We start from the raw sequence: 14,104 nt of genomic DNA, 5'->3' as shown, positions 1-14,104 counted from the left end.
GATCCTTGGCCCAGAGGAAAACACTATTGCCTGACTGGCCATAGTGTTTGGAAAACGCAGGCGTGCTTCTGGATCCTGTTTAGATACGGCTTCTTTTTTGACCTATAGAGTTTTAGCCGGCAACGGCGAATGGCACGGTGGATTGTGTTTACCGACAATGTTTTCTGGAAGAATTCCTGAGCCCATGTTGTGATTTCAATTACAGTATCATTCCTATATGTGATACAGTGCTGTCTGAGGGCCCGAAGATTCTCTGAATCTTTGGATGATATTATGCACTGTAGATGATGATGATAACTTCAAACAATTTTTCTCTGAGAAACTCCTTTCTGATATTGCTCCTCTATTTTTTGCCGCAGCATTGGGGGAATTGGTGATCCTCTGCCCATCTTGACTTCTGAGAGACACTGCCACTCTGAGAGGCTCTTTTTATACCCAATCATGTTGCCAATTGACATATTAAGTTGCAAATTGGTCCTCCAGCTGTTCCTTATCTGTACATTTAACTTTTCTGGCCTCTTATTGCTACCTGTCCCAACTTTCTTGGAATGTGTAGCTCTCATGATATCCAAAATGAGCCAATATTTGGCATGGCATTACAAAATGTCTCACTTTCAACATTCAATGTGTTATTTATATTCTATTGTGAATTAAATATAAGTTGAGGAGATTTGTAAATTATTCCATTCCTTTTTTACTCACAATTTGTACAGTGTCCCAACTTTTTTAGAATCGGGTTTGTAAATGGCTAGCCCATGACTTTAAGAATGACATCGTCTGGGTCGGTTCACTCGCCTATGGTGTCCCAGGTTTGATGTTCTCACAAGACCGATTATAAACTTAACTGGCCCTAAAGGTTCCATGTATTTGTGAGGAGACTCTTGACGTCTTGACTTCATTGCTGTTTATGGTTTCAGATGATGAGCATCTTAACCAGATATGAAAAATGTTATAGTATTTTCAGTTGCATGACTAAAAAGCAATTGTTTATGGTGATACAATGACTGTCAAACTTATGAACCCCCCTCAAACTTTTCCAGATTTTGTTACAAATAAAAATTGCAATTATAAATCCATAATTTCCAAGTGATACATAAAATTTACAGATTGTTCTCAATTTATTACAAATACAAAACATAAAATACTGGATTACAGTTTTTACCGTTTTGCTATGACACACCTGAATGAGATATGGTGCAACCAATTTTCTTTGGTCACGTAATTAGTTGAATGGAGTTCTTCTGTGTGCAGTTAAGGTGTTTCACATGATTTCAGGTTAAATGCACCTGTATTTGCATGGTCCCATATTTGGTTAATACATTTCCTAACAAAACCTACGTCTTCAGGATGAAGGAACATTCAAAGCAAATCCAGAAATGGGTTCCTTAAAAGCACCAGTCAGGGGTAGGATATAAGAACATTTCCATATTTCCCCATATGTTCCACACTGAGTATCACCTGAGGCACTGTGAAGTCCATTATTAATATATGGAGGGAATATGGAACGTGTGATTGTCTAGAACAGGCCGTCCTGAAAACTGAGTATGCGTGCGAGAACAGCACTGGTCATGGAATCTTTCGAGAGGCCTATGGCAAATCTAAAGGAGTTAGTCGTCCATGGCTGAGTTGGGATACACTGAGTATACTGCAACAAAAGCCTGGGTGCTTCACAAAAGTGCCCTTTTTGGGAGTGTGGCAAAAAGGAAGTCATTGTTGAAAAAACCCAACCCTAACATCAATTCTTGGCTAGTTTCCCTGAAGGGATATAGGAGAGTGTGACCAATTGGAAGAAGATTCTATGGTCTGATGAGACCAAAATATAACTTTTTGGCCTAAACTCTAATCGCTGTGTTTGCCGCACATCATCCTGAAAACACTATCCCTAAAATGCCTGAAGATGGAGGGCAAAATATATAGAGCAGAGTCTTTTCTTTTCTAGGGTCTGAAGAATAGATGAGAGCAGCTATACGTCACTTTCCACTCGTCCGAATGACCACGCCCCCTTTTGGGGGAATGTGAGTGCTGTGAACATGCAGAAGGCAACGGTGTAAAATTGTCAATAGTACTGGTACCATGCCTAAAAGCTGCTGCGTTGGGTTTTGCACGTCAAACAAGGGGGAAAAAACTAGTATACGCGTTTCTTTACATCCCAAAAAAGCTAAGGACAGCAAAAGGTGAGGTCTGTGGCTTCAGGCCATCCGCAGAGGGTCCCAAATGGTCAACTATGGGACCTGTCCAGTCAACATGTTAATGTCTGTGGCAAACACTGTATCACAGGGTAGTTAAGGATGCTAAAGTCAACAGTTATAATGTTATAAGTCAAAGAAGTGAATGTTGATGCTGCATTGAAAAGACAGTACATAGAACATTCTGAAAATTCACTTCCCCTGTCATGATTATCGTCATGATTCCAGTTCAGTGTCTAAGTGTCTAAATGCTGCATTTATGCCTTTTATAAGAACATTTTAGGGATTTGAATCTTCAAAAACTAAATTAAGCAACAGCGATTATATTAGTTTACAGTAATGTCAAATTGGACAGACTACCAAAACAGCAAAATAAAGTGACAGATTTCATAAATACATGACCTGGAGATTCAATAAGGTAGTTTTATATATCCTATCAAGATATGACACCTCTGGCTTGGTTGGGTCGTTCGTCGACTTTGATGGAGGCAGAATGAATGGAACACTCAACCCCTCTATTTCTTGTGTTTACGACATGAAATAATTGTTTGCCTGACTGGCCATAGTGTTTGTGCTCCTAATTGCTAAAATGCAATATAGTTTTCTTATTTTGTTAACGTCGGATTTTGTATTCACCGCCATTCAAATGAAATGGTCTGTTTTCCCCCAAACAGGGGCAGGAGTATAACGCGAAAGCAAAGTACCCGGATGGGTTGCTCTCATCTATGCCCTAACTTGTGACTGTGGTTACATCTCTATGCTCCCTGAGTGCATGCTAATAAACTGCTACTGATAACAAAGTTGTTTCATAAGGCCTGAATGCTTAATGGCATTGTGCCGTCTATGCTCAGGGTGTGTGCTGTCTCTTGCAGACAGAGAATGCAGCGGAAGAGCCCAGGGTGCTGTGCATAGTCCAGGACACAACCAATGCTAAGACGGTCAACGAGAGGCTCACCCTCAACCTACCAGCTTCCACCACCCTTTCCAAACTCTTTAACGAGGTTGCCCACAAAGCCGGCTATGTCAGTGGCACCTTTGACCTGGCATGGGGCAAGACCACAGACGTGGTGAGTTTTCTTCTCTTTAGATAACATAATGATGAAGGGCCCATTCATTGGGTCCCTTTTTGGGGTCTTGTGCGCGTGCCTCTGTCCAGTACGTCCGGCGTTGTTGTTCGGTCCTGCTCACATGGCCATTACACAGGCCATCCTCTGTGCTATACTGAGGCTCAATTACTGGCCATCGGCTGTAAATGGTGCCGTTTGGATCCTCCCAACAGGTTGTAAATAGCTTTGTTTGTATGTCCACCAGCCCCTTACCTGTCCCACAGCTAATCCTGCTTCTGACCCAGGTGCTGAAGCTGGAGTTATCTCACAGAGTAGGTCAGTGGATTAAGCTCTATTTCCACTGCTTGCTACTTCCCTCCTCCCACTCCTCCTGCCAACATTACATGACAGAGATCTGCTTCTACGTAGCACACTCAACACACCGGTCCTACAAGCCCAGGTCATTTGACTGATCAACATGAGAAGGATTCTCTTTGGGAATTCAGTGGAAACCTCTAACAGATTGTTTATGTTATGCTTATTGAGTTGTATTTGGAGCAACTAGTACTATAAAATCCTAGGTGAATATGGTTGGCACATTAGTTTGTTAGTTGCCTGAGGCTGCCTTGTGCTGTGGACAAAGCCTAGCCAAAACAGTTTTTCCCTTTTTTCCCCCGTTCTCTCCCAGGCACCACTTGACCTCAGCAGTGAGATGTCCCTCACTGAGTCCGGCTTCGAGGCCGGGAAGAGGAACTTCCTCCAGCTCACAGACAAAGACGGAGAGCAGCCACAGCTTGCATCGGTAGATAAAGACGTATTACTGGTTCATATGAATATCGGCCTGGACATGACAGTCAGTTGAGTCTTGTTAAATGTAGAAGACTAGTGGTTCCTAAACACTGAGTGATATATGCTTAATTCTTCTTTTCCTACCTTGTGTAGGACGACCTGGGGACAGCAGACAGCAGTGGCCTGGATGACAGCTCCCATGAGCGTTTAATGGGCCCACTGCCCAGAGACTGCACGGTGGGTTGCAGCAGCGACTATAGCAGTCCCAGCTACTCCTACTCCTCCATACTCAACAAATCTGACACAGGTACAACCTCTCTGTCAACCCCACAGGTAAACACAACCTTGTTTCCTGTCATATGACCCCTGACTCCTCTCTTCGTTCTTCTACCCCACTGCAGGGTATGTAGGTTTGGTTAACCAGGCCATGACCTGCTATTTGAACAGCCTTCTACAAACACTGTTTATGACTCCAGAGTTCAGAAATGCGCTGTACAAGTAGGTACCTGTTCACATGAAGCTTCTGTTGTGTTGTTCCTCTTAACAATGCTTGTGTTCCCCTGCTCTGACACTGCATGCATCAGCCAATGGTTGCATGCCAAGTCATTGACTGACAGTTTGCTATAACATACTGCTATGATTGCCTTACTGGTTCCTAATTACTATAAATTTTGGTGGCAGAGGGCGTTCCTCCCCAACAGCAGTCTTTCGTTAAGGAAATCCCACTAACCTCGAACCTATTTTAGACCAAATTTAAGTAGTCTGGTTAAATTTAACATGGTAATTTACTGTTTAGAAGAGTTAGTATTGTAGAGAAATATGTTTGTCGAACATTTTACGTTACTGTTCTCAAGTGACGAAATACGTGGCTCACATGAATACTATTGTAAGTTTTGACAACCATGGCAATATTATGTACGCTTATGTAATTTTTAGCTGGTTACAGGATTGGAGAAGAAATTGTCAGAATTTCATGTAGTAAAATTGTATTCCCTCTGCATCTCCGAGATGCAACCTAACCATCACCCCTTTAATTATTGTATTCAATGTTTGATCCCCCCCCATTTCCTCCCTCCCAATTTTGCAATGCCTGTTTAGTGTCATACCTCGTCACAACTCCCAACAGACTCAGGGAAGTCAGCACATACGTAAACACATCCTGACAAGCTTTTCCCACATCAGTACCACCCACCCCGGATGGAGCTGAGCCAGGCCAGCCCCCCCCCCCAGTGGTCTAGGTAAAATAGGAGTATTTACCTAGACCACTGAAAAATTTGTGCACTCAGCCAGAAATACCTTATTTCAATGAGAAATTGATGAGTATAATTCATGGGATGTTCCCCTATGAAGAAAGGGGTTTGGGAACCACCAGGTTAGCTGAGATGCTGGTTAAATGACCTTGCCAGGTTTTGTAATCCTTCAGTTGTCAGCAAAGTCTGAGCAGAGGAACATGTCCTTTGTTTGTGGGTATTTTAATAAAAGCAGGATTGTGTTTAAACTGTCTACTTGACCACTGTATCCTCCAGCTGGGAGTTTGAGGAGTCGGAAGAAGACCCAGTCACCAGTATCCCTTACCAGCTACAGAGACTGTTCGTGCTCCTGCAGACCAGTAAGAAGAGGGCAATTGAGACCACCGACGTGACCCGCAGCTTTGGATGGGACAGCAGCGAGGGTGGGCAGTCACTCTGCTATGTGGAGACACCTCCATCAGGCAGCCTCGGCTTTACCATTGATCTCAACTGTCCCTAATGTTCTGAGAAATAGTGGAGTGTGGTGATGGGGGAACAGTATGGTTTGTTTAGGCTTTTACTGTGCCTGACTTGTGTGTGTCTACTGTGGTGTGCTGCTCTCTGTGTGTTTTCAGCCTGGCAGCAGCATGACGTTCAGGAGCTGTGCAGGGTCATGTTCGATGCCTTGGAGCAGAAATGGAAGCAGACAGAGCAGGTATGAAAGAAGAGAGAGCCCATCCCCCTTGTCTGACAACACTAATCCAGAGAGCCAATGAGTGGCCTTCCCTCAGGCCCAGAACAAAGAGCCTACTGTGGAAGGGTGGAAAGGGCCAGCAAGCCTGAGGGTTAGCTATTTTTGATCTTAGGAGTTTGGTATAAACAGTAAACACTTCATTCACTGTAGACAGTTAGCACTAGGCTTTTGCACGTGAGTTTCCCCTGTGTTTTGCTGTATTTGTAAAGAATGCTCTCCAGTATCAGTGTGGCTAATCGGTGTAAGCCCCATTTTGATTTTTGCTATATTTGTGTCCCCAGCAGCAGTTTTCTTCAATTACGGTACTTATTTGATACTTCTATTATTTTATAAGTGATTGAATGGTTTTGTAAGTATAAACATTGTATACACAGTACATTTTCAGCTTGACTGGGATTGCACACTTTTTGGGGATTTTATGTAAAAAAAAAATTTTTTGCATGAATACAATGATATTATAGATTATTCTTGAGATTTTTCGGGGCTACAGGTTAACCTTCATATGCACATGTGAATAAACTAATTTGCATTGAACAAGCATATCCTGAGTCTTCTGAGTGAAGAGGCCCCAATAGACTTTGGTCGCATAGTTCATTGAACCATTTGTTTCTTGCAGTCGAGCCTGGTGTGCTCGCATATTTCTAATCTTTTGATTCGCTGACAAAGATTTAGCTGAAAAACATTTACTTAAATGTATTTTGGATAAGGTTTTCTTCCTCTGAGGCTTTGCTCTAATGCACAGGTGTCAAACCGGTTCCACAAAGGGCCGAGTGTCTGCAGGTTTTTGGTTTTTCCTATAAATTGGTTCCTAGTTCATACCTACACAACCAGGTGAGGGTAGAAACTAACCAATCAGTGACCTAATTAACCAATCAAGTACAAGGAGAGAGCAAAAACCTGCAGACACTCGGCCCTCCGTGGAACCAGTTTGACACCTCTGCTCTAATGGCACACCTGTAGTTTTCCTGTCATATATTAGGAGACAGTGAAAGTCTTAATTCTTGGAGAGGAAGCTGAGTCTCTGTCTTTGGGGTGTTGTTGAGTTTACAAAGCAAGATCAAGGTCTTCCTTAGTGAGCTGGCATAGAGTTGAGTCTGTTTGAGTAGCAGTCAGGGTAATCCCTGAACAGTAAAGAGCGTGTTTGAGTTCTGAGAGGTGCTTATGGTGTGTTTTGACTGCTTGAGCCTGACTCCCTCGTGTGTTGTGCCCCCTCAGGCTGACTTGATTAACCAGCTGTATCAGGGGAAGCTGAAGGACTATGTGCGCTGTCTGGAGTGTGGCTACGAGAGTTGGAGGATTGACACATACCTGGATATCCCGCTGGTCATCCGACCCTTTGGGGCCAGCCAGGCTTATTGCAGTGTGGTGCGTCTGTCTGCTTCTGTTTTACTGTCTTATTAAACATAGTAGTATTAATTAGAGATGCAATTGTGCACGGTATGTTATCGAACCATTTGGTATGCCCCCTACGGTTCAATATGCACACGTGAACCACAGAATTACGGAATGCCGTAGTTTTCCTGTAATTTCCAAAACATGCTTATTGCTGCAGACTACAAGCACGTTGTAGATTCAGATCTACAGAACCTGATGCTTAGCTTGTGAACAGCTAAGGCAGGCAATTGCTTGGGGCCCCAGGCCTTTTAGGGGGCTCCTGAGGGCTGACAAACTTCACAGCAATGTCTCAAAATGTGGCATTAGCAGTGACCACAACCCCCCCCCCCCCCCCTTTAACAACAAATGACATCTCAGTAGGAAACCTCCCTAAAGGCGCCCCATGAAGAGAGCGGAAGCTAAAAACAAATATTGTCTAATTTAACTTCTGTGAATATAAGAACTTTAACAACATAGTGTAGCAAGCTAGCATCATTATTAATCTTGTAGTGGAGCTATAAGCTTAAGTATTGAGTATACAGGGCTACTCCTTAATTCCATACTGATACGTGTCAATATAGTTTGAGAGCTATACACAATATCAAGTAAGGCTGATGGAACATTTCAGAATGTTTAGTTTACAATGTCAATATAGCCTACTAATATTTATTAACGTTTTAAGCACAGTGTTGTGCATAGTACAACTGCTGCTATTGGCCTTCTGAATTACCCAAATAATTTTTATTTTATTTTATTTGTTGTGTGTGAATTGTGTGGTATTTGGGGTGTAAACTGTGTTAAATGTGTTGATAGTTTTAATGTACTGCTGGCTGTGCAACAAATTGCCCCTCGTAGATAATAAAGACTGCTAACTAACTCACTACTATGGATACCTGTGAAATCTCCGAAATCTATCCTAATTTGCCAGTACAAAACGTGTACTGCGCACACTATCGTTCGAGTAGTTTAATTGACATGGATGGAAATATCTGTTGGAAATGTAAAAACAAGGGGAACAAAAGTTTTTGTCAACCAAAATGCAAAAATATTTGTATTTTTGTTATTGTTTTTTCTGGATCTATTTAGTCACTTATGGTCTCGTCGACTGTGACTGAAAAATAGGTTTTCAACGATTTTTTTTGTTTCCAAAATTAACACTGGTTCAATACGATGATGAGGGTAAGAAGACCGTAAAACATTTCTGCAAGCATTGCTTTGTCACTGTCGGCTTCTCATGCCGAAACTGAACCGTTTACCGTGATCCACAAAACGCGGTACACGCCGAACCACTGTACCGTCTGCATCACTAATATTGTTGAATGTTAAGGTACCGTATGTGGTCACTCGCTGATAGAATGCCTTTGCGACCCACTGAAACAGGAGGAGGCTCTCCAGGCCTTCGTCCAGCCAGAGACTCTGGATGGGGCAAACCAGTACTTCTGTGAGCGCTGCAAGAAAAAATGTGACGCCCGTAAGGTGAGGAAACTACCCAGACTGGTGGTCCTGTCGACGGTATGGGGAGAAATTATTATGGGAGTGTTTTGAGTGATGTATGGGGAGTAATGATTACGGGAGTGGTTTGAGTGATGTATGGGGAGTAATGATTATGGGAGTGGTTTGAGTGATGTATGGGGAGAGATGATTATGGGCGGGTTTGAGTGATGGTGGTGACAGCCCAGGACAGTGGTGTTATCACCCAGGTTTATTTCCTTCTCTCAACAGGGCCTGAGGTTTCTGCACTTTCCCTACTTACTGACCCTGCAGTTAAAACGTTTTGACTTTGACTACACCACTATGCACCGCATCAAACTCAACGATCGCATGTCTTTCCCCGAGGAGCTGGATATGAGTCCTTTCATTGATGTGGAGGATGAGGTGAGACACCAGCCCAGTGTGGCCTACGTGTTTATGCTCATGTAAGAAGAGTAATGTCATCCGGCCACAGGTGTACTTTATTAGTAATTTCATGTATTCTTCAGGGCATCTAGCACCTGTCGGTTATGGTTTTCTTTCTATCCCAGTCTCTGATCAATCCCTGTTCCAGAAATCTCCTCAGACTGAGAGCTGCACTGACAGCGGGGCAGAGAATGAGGGTAGTTGCCACAGTGACCAGATGAGCAACGACTTCTCGACAGACGACGGTGTGGATGAGGGCATCTGTCTGGACAGTGCCAGCAGTACTGAGAGGGTTCTGAAGCCAAAGGTACCCAGTCGCAACGCTGTTTGTAACATTATGAACACGGTTCTTATACGGCTGTACCAGTACGGTCCGTCCTGCTCTGTTTTCCTGTCGCGCATTCTGCGCTCATTCGACTGACTTGATTGACCTGTCCTGTTTCCAGAGTTCCTTGACCTTTGAGCTCTTCTCGGTCATGGTCCATTCGGGCAGCGCTGCGGGTGGCCATTACTACGCCTGTATCAAATCTTTCAGCGATGGCCAGTGGTACAGTTTCAACGACCAGCACGTCAGCAAGGTCATTTTAAAGTCCTTAAATTACCTTCTAGTTTACTGTACATGGTAACAGTGGTAATAGTGATAGCAAGCAAAGCATCCCACCAAAGTACATCACCTGTCATTTGAACGATCCGGTGTGTTTACGCGCATGTCCATGTGTCGTTCCACAGATCACCCAGGAAGACATCAGGAAGACATATGGGGGGTCCTCAGGGAACAGAGGCTATTACTCCAGTGCCTTTGCCAGGTCAGTTGAGCTCTCAGACACTCTGAATTCATCCAGAATCCATACAGTGGATATAGGAAGTGTTCAGGTCCCTTGGACTTTTCAACGTTGCCACATTACAAAATGGGAGTGAACGGGATTTCATATATTTTTGTCAATAATCTCCCCAAAATGCTTAGTCAGTACAACAATTAAAACAAATAAATTTTTTCAGCACACGTCTGCATTTATGCCAAAAATATTTCTTTGCAGTATTTCTTGTAGCAATATTAATGTTGCAGTGTTTCTTGTAGCATATGTATTTTTTTTGGTGGATGTTTAGGAACGTATTTATTATTCTTTGGTTTAAACTACCACTTAGTTTGCACACGTCTTCTCGTCTTATAGGCTCCTTACCCTAACCGATGCAACAGCTATATTTTAGTTATCTATTAATATTAAAAGTGTATTTTTTTCCCCACTTTAATATAATGGATTGTTTTGTGAAAATCGGGCGCAAAAATAATACAAATCCATTTCTGATTGTAACACGACAACATTGGTTGGGTGACCACTACGCCCTTGATCTCCTGTTACCTCAAGCCTCTCATTACAGCCCCCGCCCCCCCCATAGTATGGACTATACCTACTTACGGAATCATGAACAACTAATGACCAGCATCTGTACACCAAACACACACTTCAGTTTTCAGAGTCAGCGGAAGCTCTAATCTGTAATGGGGATGGACCTGGACTTGTTTATTTTTGATTCCTGCATATTATTGATGTGTGTCTTGGAGAAAAACAAGACTGTTGTTATTCAAGCTTGGACAAAGTCCTGTTGATAACAGAGCTTTTATATAATGTGCTTTGTCTTTTCATGTGTTTGGGAAGGATGGTGGCTCTGATAAGATTGGGCTGATGATATTCGTGGTCTCCATTTACATTTAATGTATTTCTGTTCCAACAGCTCTACAAATGCTTATATGCTGATTTATAGGTTGAAAGACCCTTCAAGGAATGCAAGTAAGGGAAATATTAAGTCCAGTTTGATTATCAAGTTCTATTTATCGTTTAGAAAATGACTGTTGACTGTAAGGCTAAGTGATACTTGGGGTGGCGTGTGCTGAGTAGCATTGTTCCTTTTTCAATGACCTCCAGTTAGATATGATGATCTCTTAGCTAAGGGAGCGTGTTGTTGCCTCTGCAGAGTATCTGGATTGTGACAACTTCCCTGAGCACATCAAGCACCTGGTCCAGAGGGAAAAGGAATCTGAGGAGCAGGAGAAAAGACAAAAGGAGATTGAACGTAATACCTGCAAGGTACATCCTCCTCCTCTGTGCTTTCCCATAGCCAATGCTGGCAGTCATTTGACTGAATATATTTTCAGTTTGTTTTCCTTAGGGTTTAGGTTATTGACAATTGTGCTTTGTCCAAATTTTCTTTCAGATCAAGCTTTTCTGTATGCATCCCGTGAAGATGATGATGATGGAGAACAAGCTTGAAGTGCACAAGGACAAGACACTCCGAGAGGCAACAGAGATGGCTTACAAGGTACATCATAGTAGCTAAACGCAGAAGGAATAATTGAACGCTAATCTTGCTTATTAGCTGGAGTGCATACCAGTCAGCAGTCTCTCAGAATACAGCGTAATCTAATGTGCCTAGACATACCTGGTTCTCAGAATAGAATGGCCAAGAGGAGCCTAAACAATTTGTCATTCTGCCCCCTAGCTCATGGACATAAATGGAGTGGTCCCAATGGACTGCTGCCGTTTGGTTAAGTACGATGAGTTCCACGAGTACCTGGAGCGCTCATATGAGGGTGAGGAGGACACCACCATGGGGCAGCTGCTGGGGGGGGTCAAATCCTCTTACATGTTTGACCTGCTGCTGGAGACCCGCAGGCCGGAACAAGTCTTCCAGCCATATAAGCCCGGAGGTCAGTAAAACACATTGCATACATTTATAGCATGTGTCAAACTCATTCAATGATGAACAGGGTTCTTTGCTTCCTCTTTTTTTTCTTTTTATACTAATTGATTTAAGGTTGTTTATTGGTAAGAAAATCCCCACATGTAGTTGGGTAGGTCTTAACGGGAAAAAAATAAATTAACAAAATTTAGTAGAATGAGTTTAACACCCCCGACCTATAACACCAGAGCCATTCGGACTGAAGTTGTGTGTGACTAGTTGTTGTCTCTGCAGAGGTGATGGTAAAGGTTTACGTGTTGGATCTGAACACTGAGACCATTGCCCCTCCTGTCAGCCTCAGGGCCTACCTGAACCAGTCGGTCACTGAGTTCAAGCAGCTTATTGCACAGGTACGTTAATTTAGACACTCCTCAAACTCCTGTTTATTTCTTATCCAGCCTGATACTTTCCATATAAAGGCTGTTAGGATTTGTTGTTCTACTGGGTAGCATCTCTCCACTGTTTGTATGTTCTGTCAACAGGCCACAGGGCTCTCGGCAGAAACCATGCGTGTTGTCCTGGAGCGCTGCTACAATGACCTTCGGCTTCTCTACGTGCCCAACAAGACACTGAAAGCAGAGGGTTTCTTCAGGAGCAACAAGGTGCTACTTGTCTTTGCGTCCTTTCCAACTTGTTTCTGCCATGTCTGTGAACGTTTCTTGGGTGCTTCTATCTAGGATTAACACAAACCTCATGTTCATTCTCTGCTCCCTCTTTAGGTTTTTGTTGAAAGCTCTGAATCCACAGATAACGAAGTTGCTTTCACTGATTCTCTCTTATGGAAACTGCTGGATCGTCATGCAAACACAATCCGCCTGTTTGTCTCGTTGCCTGAACAGTCCCCTGGCATCCACAGAACTATTTGCCAAAAAGTAGGCTGTGACCCAGAGGAGTCCTTGGAGAATTCAAAGGGCAGCAGAAAGTCTGTAGACGCCATTTTGGAGGAGAGCACAGAGAAGCTGAAGAATCTAACCCTCCAGCAGCAGCAGGGCTCCAGCACCAGTGATAGCCAGAAGAGCTCAGACAGCAGTGACTTTGAGCACATCAAGTCCCCTTCCCCCTCTCAGGAGCCCAACTCTGTTTCCTCTGTATCTGCCGTAGTTGCAGTTGACAACCGCGAGCTGGAGAACCGGATCCAGGCGGCCAGTGAAGGGTGTGGCGCTGTGAGCGGTGGGGCCTCCTCTGACCCGGAGACCCAGTTCACTGGAGAGGAGCGCTCTGACTCTGAGGTGAACAACGACCGGAGCACCAGCTCGGTGGACAGTGACATCCTGAGCTCCAGCCACAGCAGTGACACGCTGTGCAACGCCGACAGTGGCCCTATCCAATTGGTCAACGGCCTGGACTCTCACAGCATCACCAGCAGTCGCCGCTCCAAGGCCCGCGAGGGAAAAAAGGAGACATGGGACACCGCTGAGGAGGACAGCGGCACAGACAGCGAGTACGACGAGAACGGGAGGAGCAAAACTGACTCCCAGTACCTCTATTTCAGATCAGAACCATATGCGCAGGATGATGGCTCTGGTGAAGGCCAGAAATGTAAGTATTTTCTCCTTCTGATTGACTATAATGATGCAATCTGCCCTCGGCAATGATTTTACATATTTTCCGTATTTTTTACACCATAGATCTTTAGCCAAAACAATACGCACGAGTGAACAAATATACATGTTTCATCATACCAACAAAGCATCCACAAAGCTTGGTGATCCGTGGAAAACCCATCGCAGCACCTTGCTTTGTCTACATTTTGTCTGTTGCACTGCAGCAGTAGGGCAAGATACAGTGGATATAAAAAGTCTACACACCCCTGTTAAAATGCCAGGTTCTTGTGATGTAAAAGAATGAGACAAAGAGAAATCATGTCAGAACTTTTTCCACCCTTAATGTGACCTATAACGTGAACAATTCAATTGAAAAACAAACTGAAGTCTTTGAGAGTAAAAAAAAAAACTCACAACCTGGTTGCATAAGTGTTCACACCCTTAAACTAATACTTTGTTGAAGCACCTTTTGATTTTATTACAGCACTCAGTGTTTTTGGGTAGGAGTCTATTAGCACGGCACATCTTGACGTGGCAATATTTGCCC

General features: G+C 43.6%; 1 protein-coding gene across 7 annotated transcripts in view; it reads left to right on the top strand.

Moving 5' to 3' along the window:
• usp47 (ubiquitin specific peptidase 47) overlaps positions 1 to 14,104 on the top strand; it is a 29,643-nt gene that overhangs the window by 8,003 nt on the left and 7,536 nt on the right. The window contains exons 2-21 of one of the 7 annotated variants that reach the window (XM_020055682.2): positions 3,038 to 3,253; positions 3,921 to 4,034; positions 4,175 to 4,328; positions 4,423 to 4,519; positions 5,548 to 5,693; positions 5,886 to 5,965; positions 6,286 to 6,306; positions 7,220 to 7,369; positions 8,759 to 8,854; positions 9,101 to 9,253; positions 9,423 to 9,581; positions 9,721 to 9,852; positions 10,004 to 10,080; positions 11,009 to 11,064; positions 11,249 to 11,361; positions 11,489 to 11,593; positions 11,774 to 11,981; positions 12,248 to 12,363; positions 12,496 to 12,615; positions 12,733 to 13,552. In XM_020055682.2, coding sequence (XP_019911241.2) covers positions 3,038 to 3,253; positions 3,921 to 4,034; positions 4,175 to 4,328; positions 4,423 to 4,519; positions 5,548 to 5,693; positions 5,886 to 5,965; positions 6,286 to 6,306; positions 7,220 to 7,369; positions 8,759 to 8,854; positions 9,101 to 9,253; positions 9,423 to 9,581; positions 9,721 to 9,852; positions 10,004 to 10,080; positions 11,009 to 11,064; positions 11,249 to 11,361; positions 11,489 to 11,593; positions 11,774 to 11,981; positions 12,248 to 12,363; positions 12,496 to 12,615; positions 12,733 to 13,552 — 3,133 coding nt within the window. Of the gene's footprint in view, positions 1 to 3,037; positions 3,254 to 3,543; positions 3,569 to 3,669; positions 3,814 to 3,920; positions 4,035 to 4,174; positions 4,329 to 4,422; positions 4,520 to 5,547; positions 5,694 to 5,885; positions 5,966 to 6,285; positions 6,307 to 7,219; positions 7,370 to 8,758; positions 8,855 to 9,100; positions 9,254 to 9,422; positions 9,582 to 9,720; positions 9,853 to 10,003; positions 10,081 to 11,008; positions 11,065 to 11,248; positions 11,362 to 11,488; positions 11,594 to 11,773; positions 11,982 to 12,247; positions 12,364 to 12,495; positions 12,616 to 12,732; positions 13,553 to 14,104 lie in introns of those variants that run through there. The other 6 variants (XM_020055698.2, XM_020055693.2, XM_020055712.2 and 3 more) reach the window with 6 other exon arrangements.

The sequence above is a fragment of the Esox lucius genome, chromosome 2, assembly GCF_011004845.1.
Source record: "Esox lucius isolate fEsoLuc1 chromosome 2, fEsoLuc1.pri, whole genome shotgun sequence".
Lineage (NCBI taxonomy): Eukaryota > Metazoa > Chordata > Actinopteri > Esociformes > Esocidae > Esox > Esox lucius.
The sequence above is the reverse complement of the archived record's forward strand: the minus strand, read 5'-3'. Positions and strand labels throughout refer to the sequence as shown.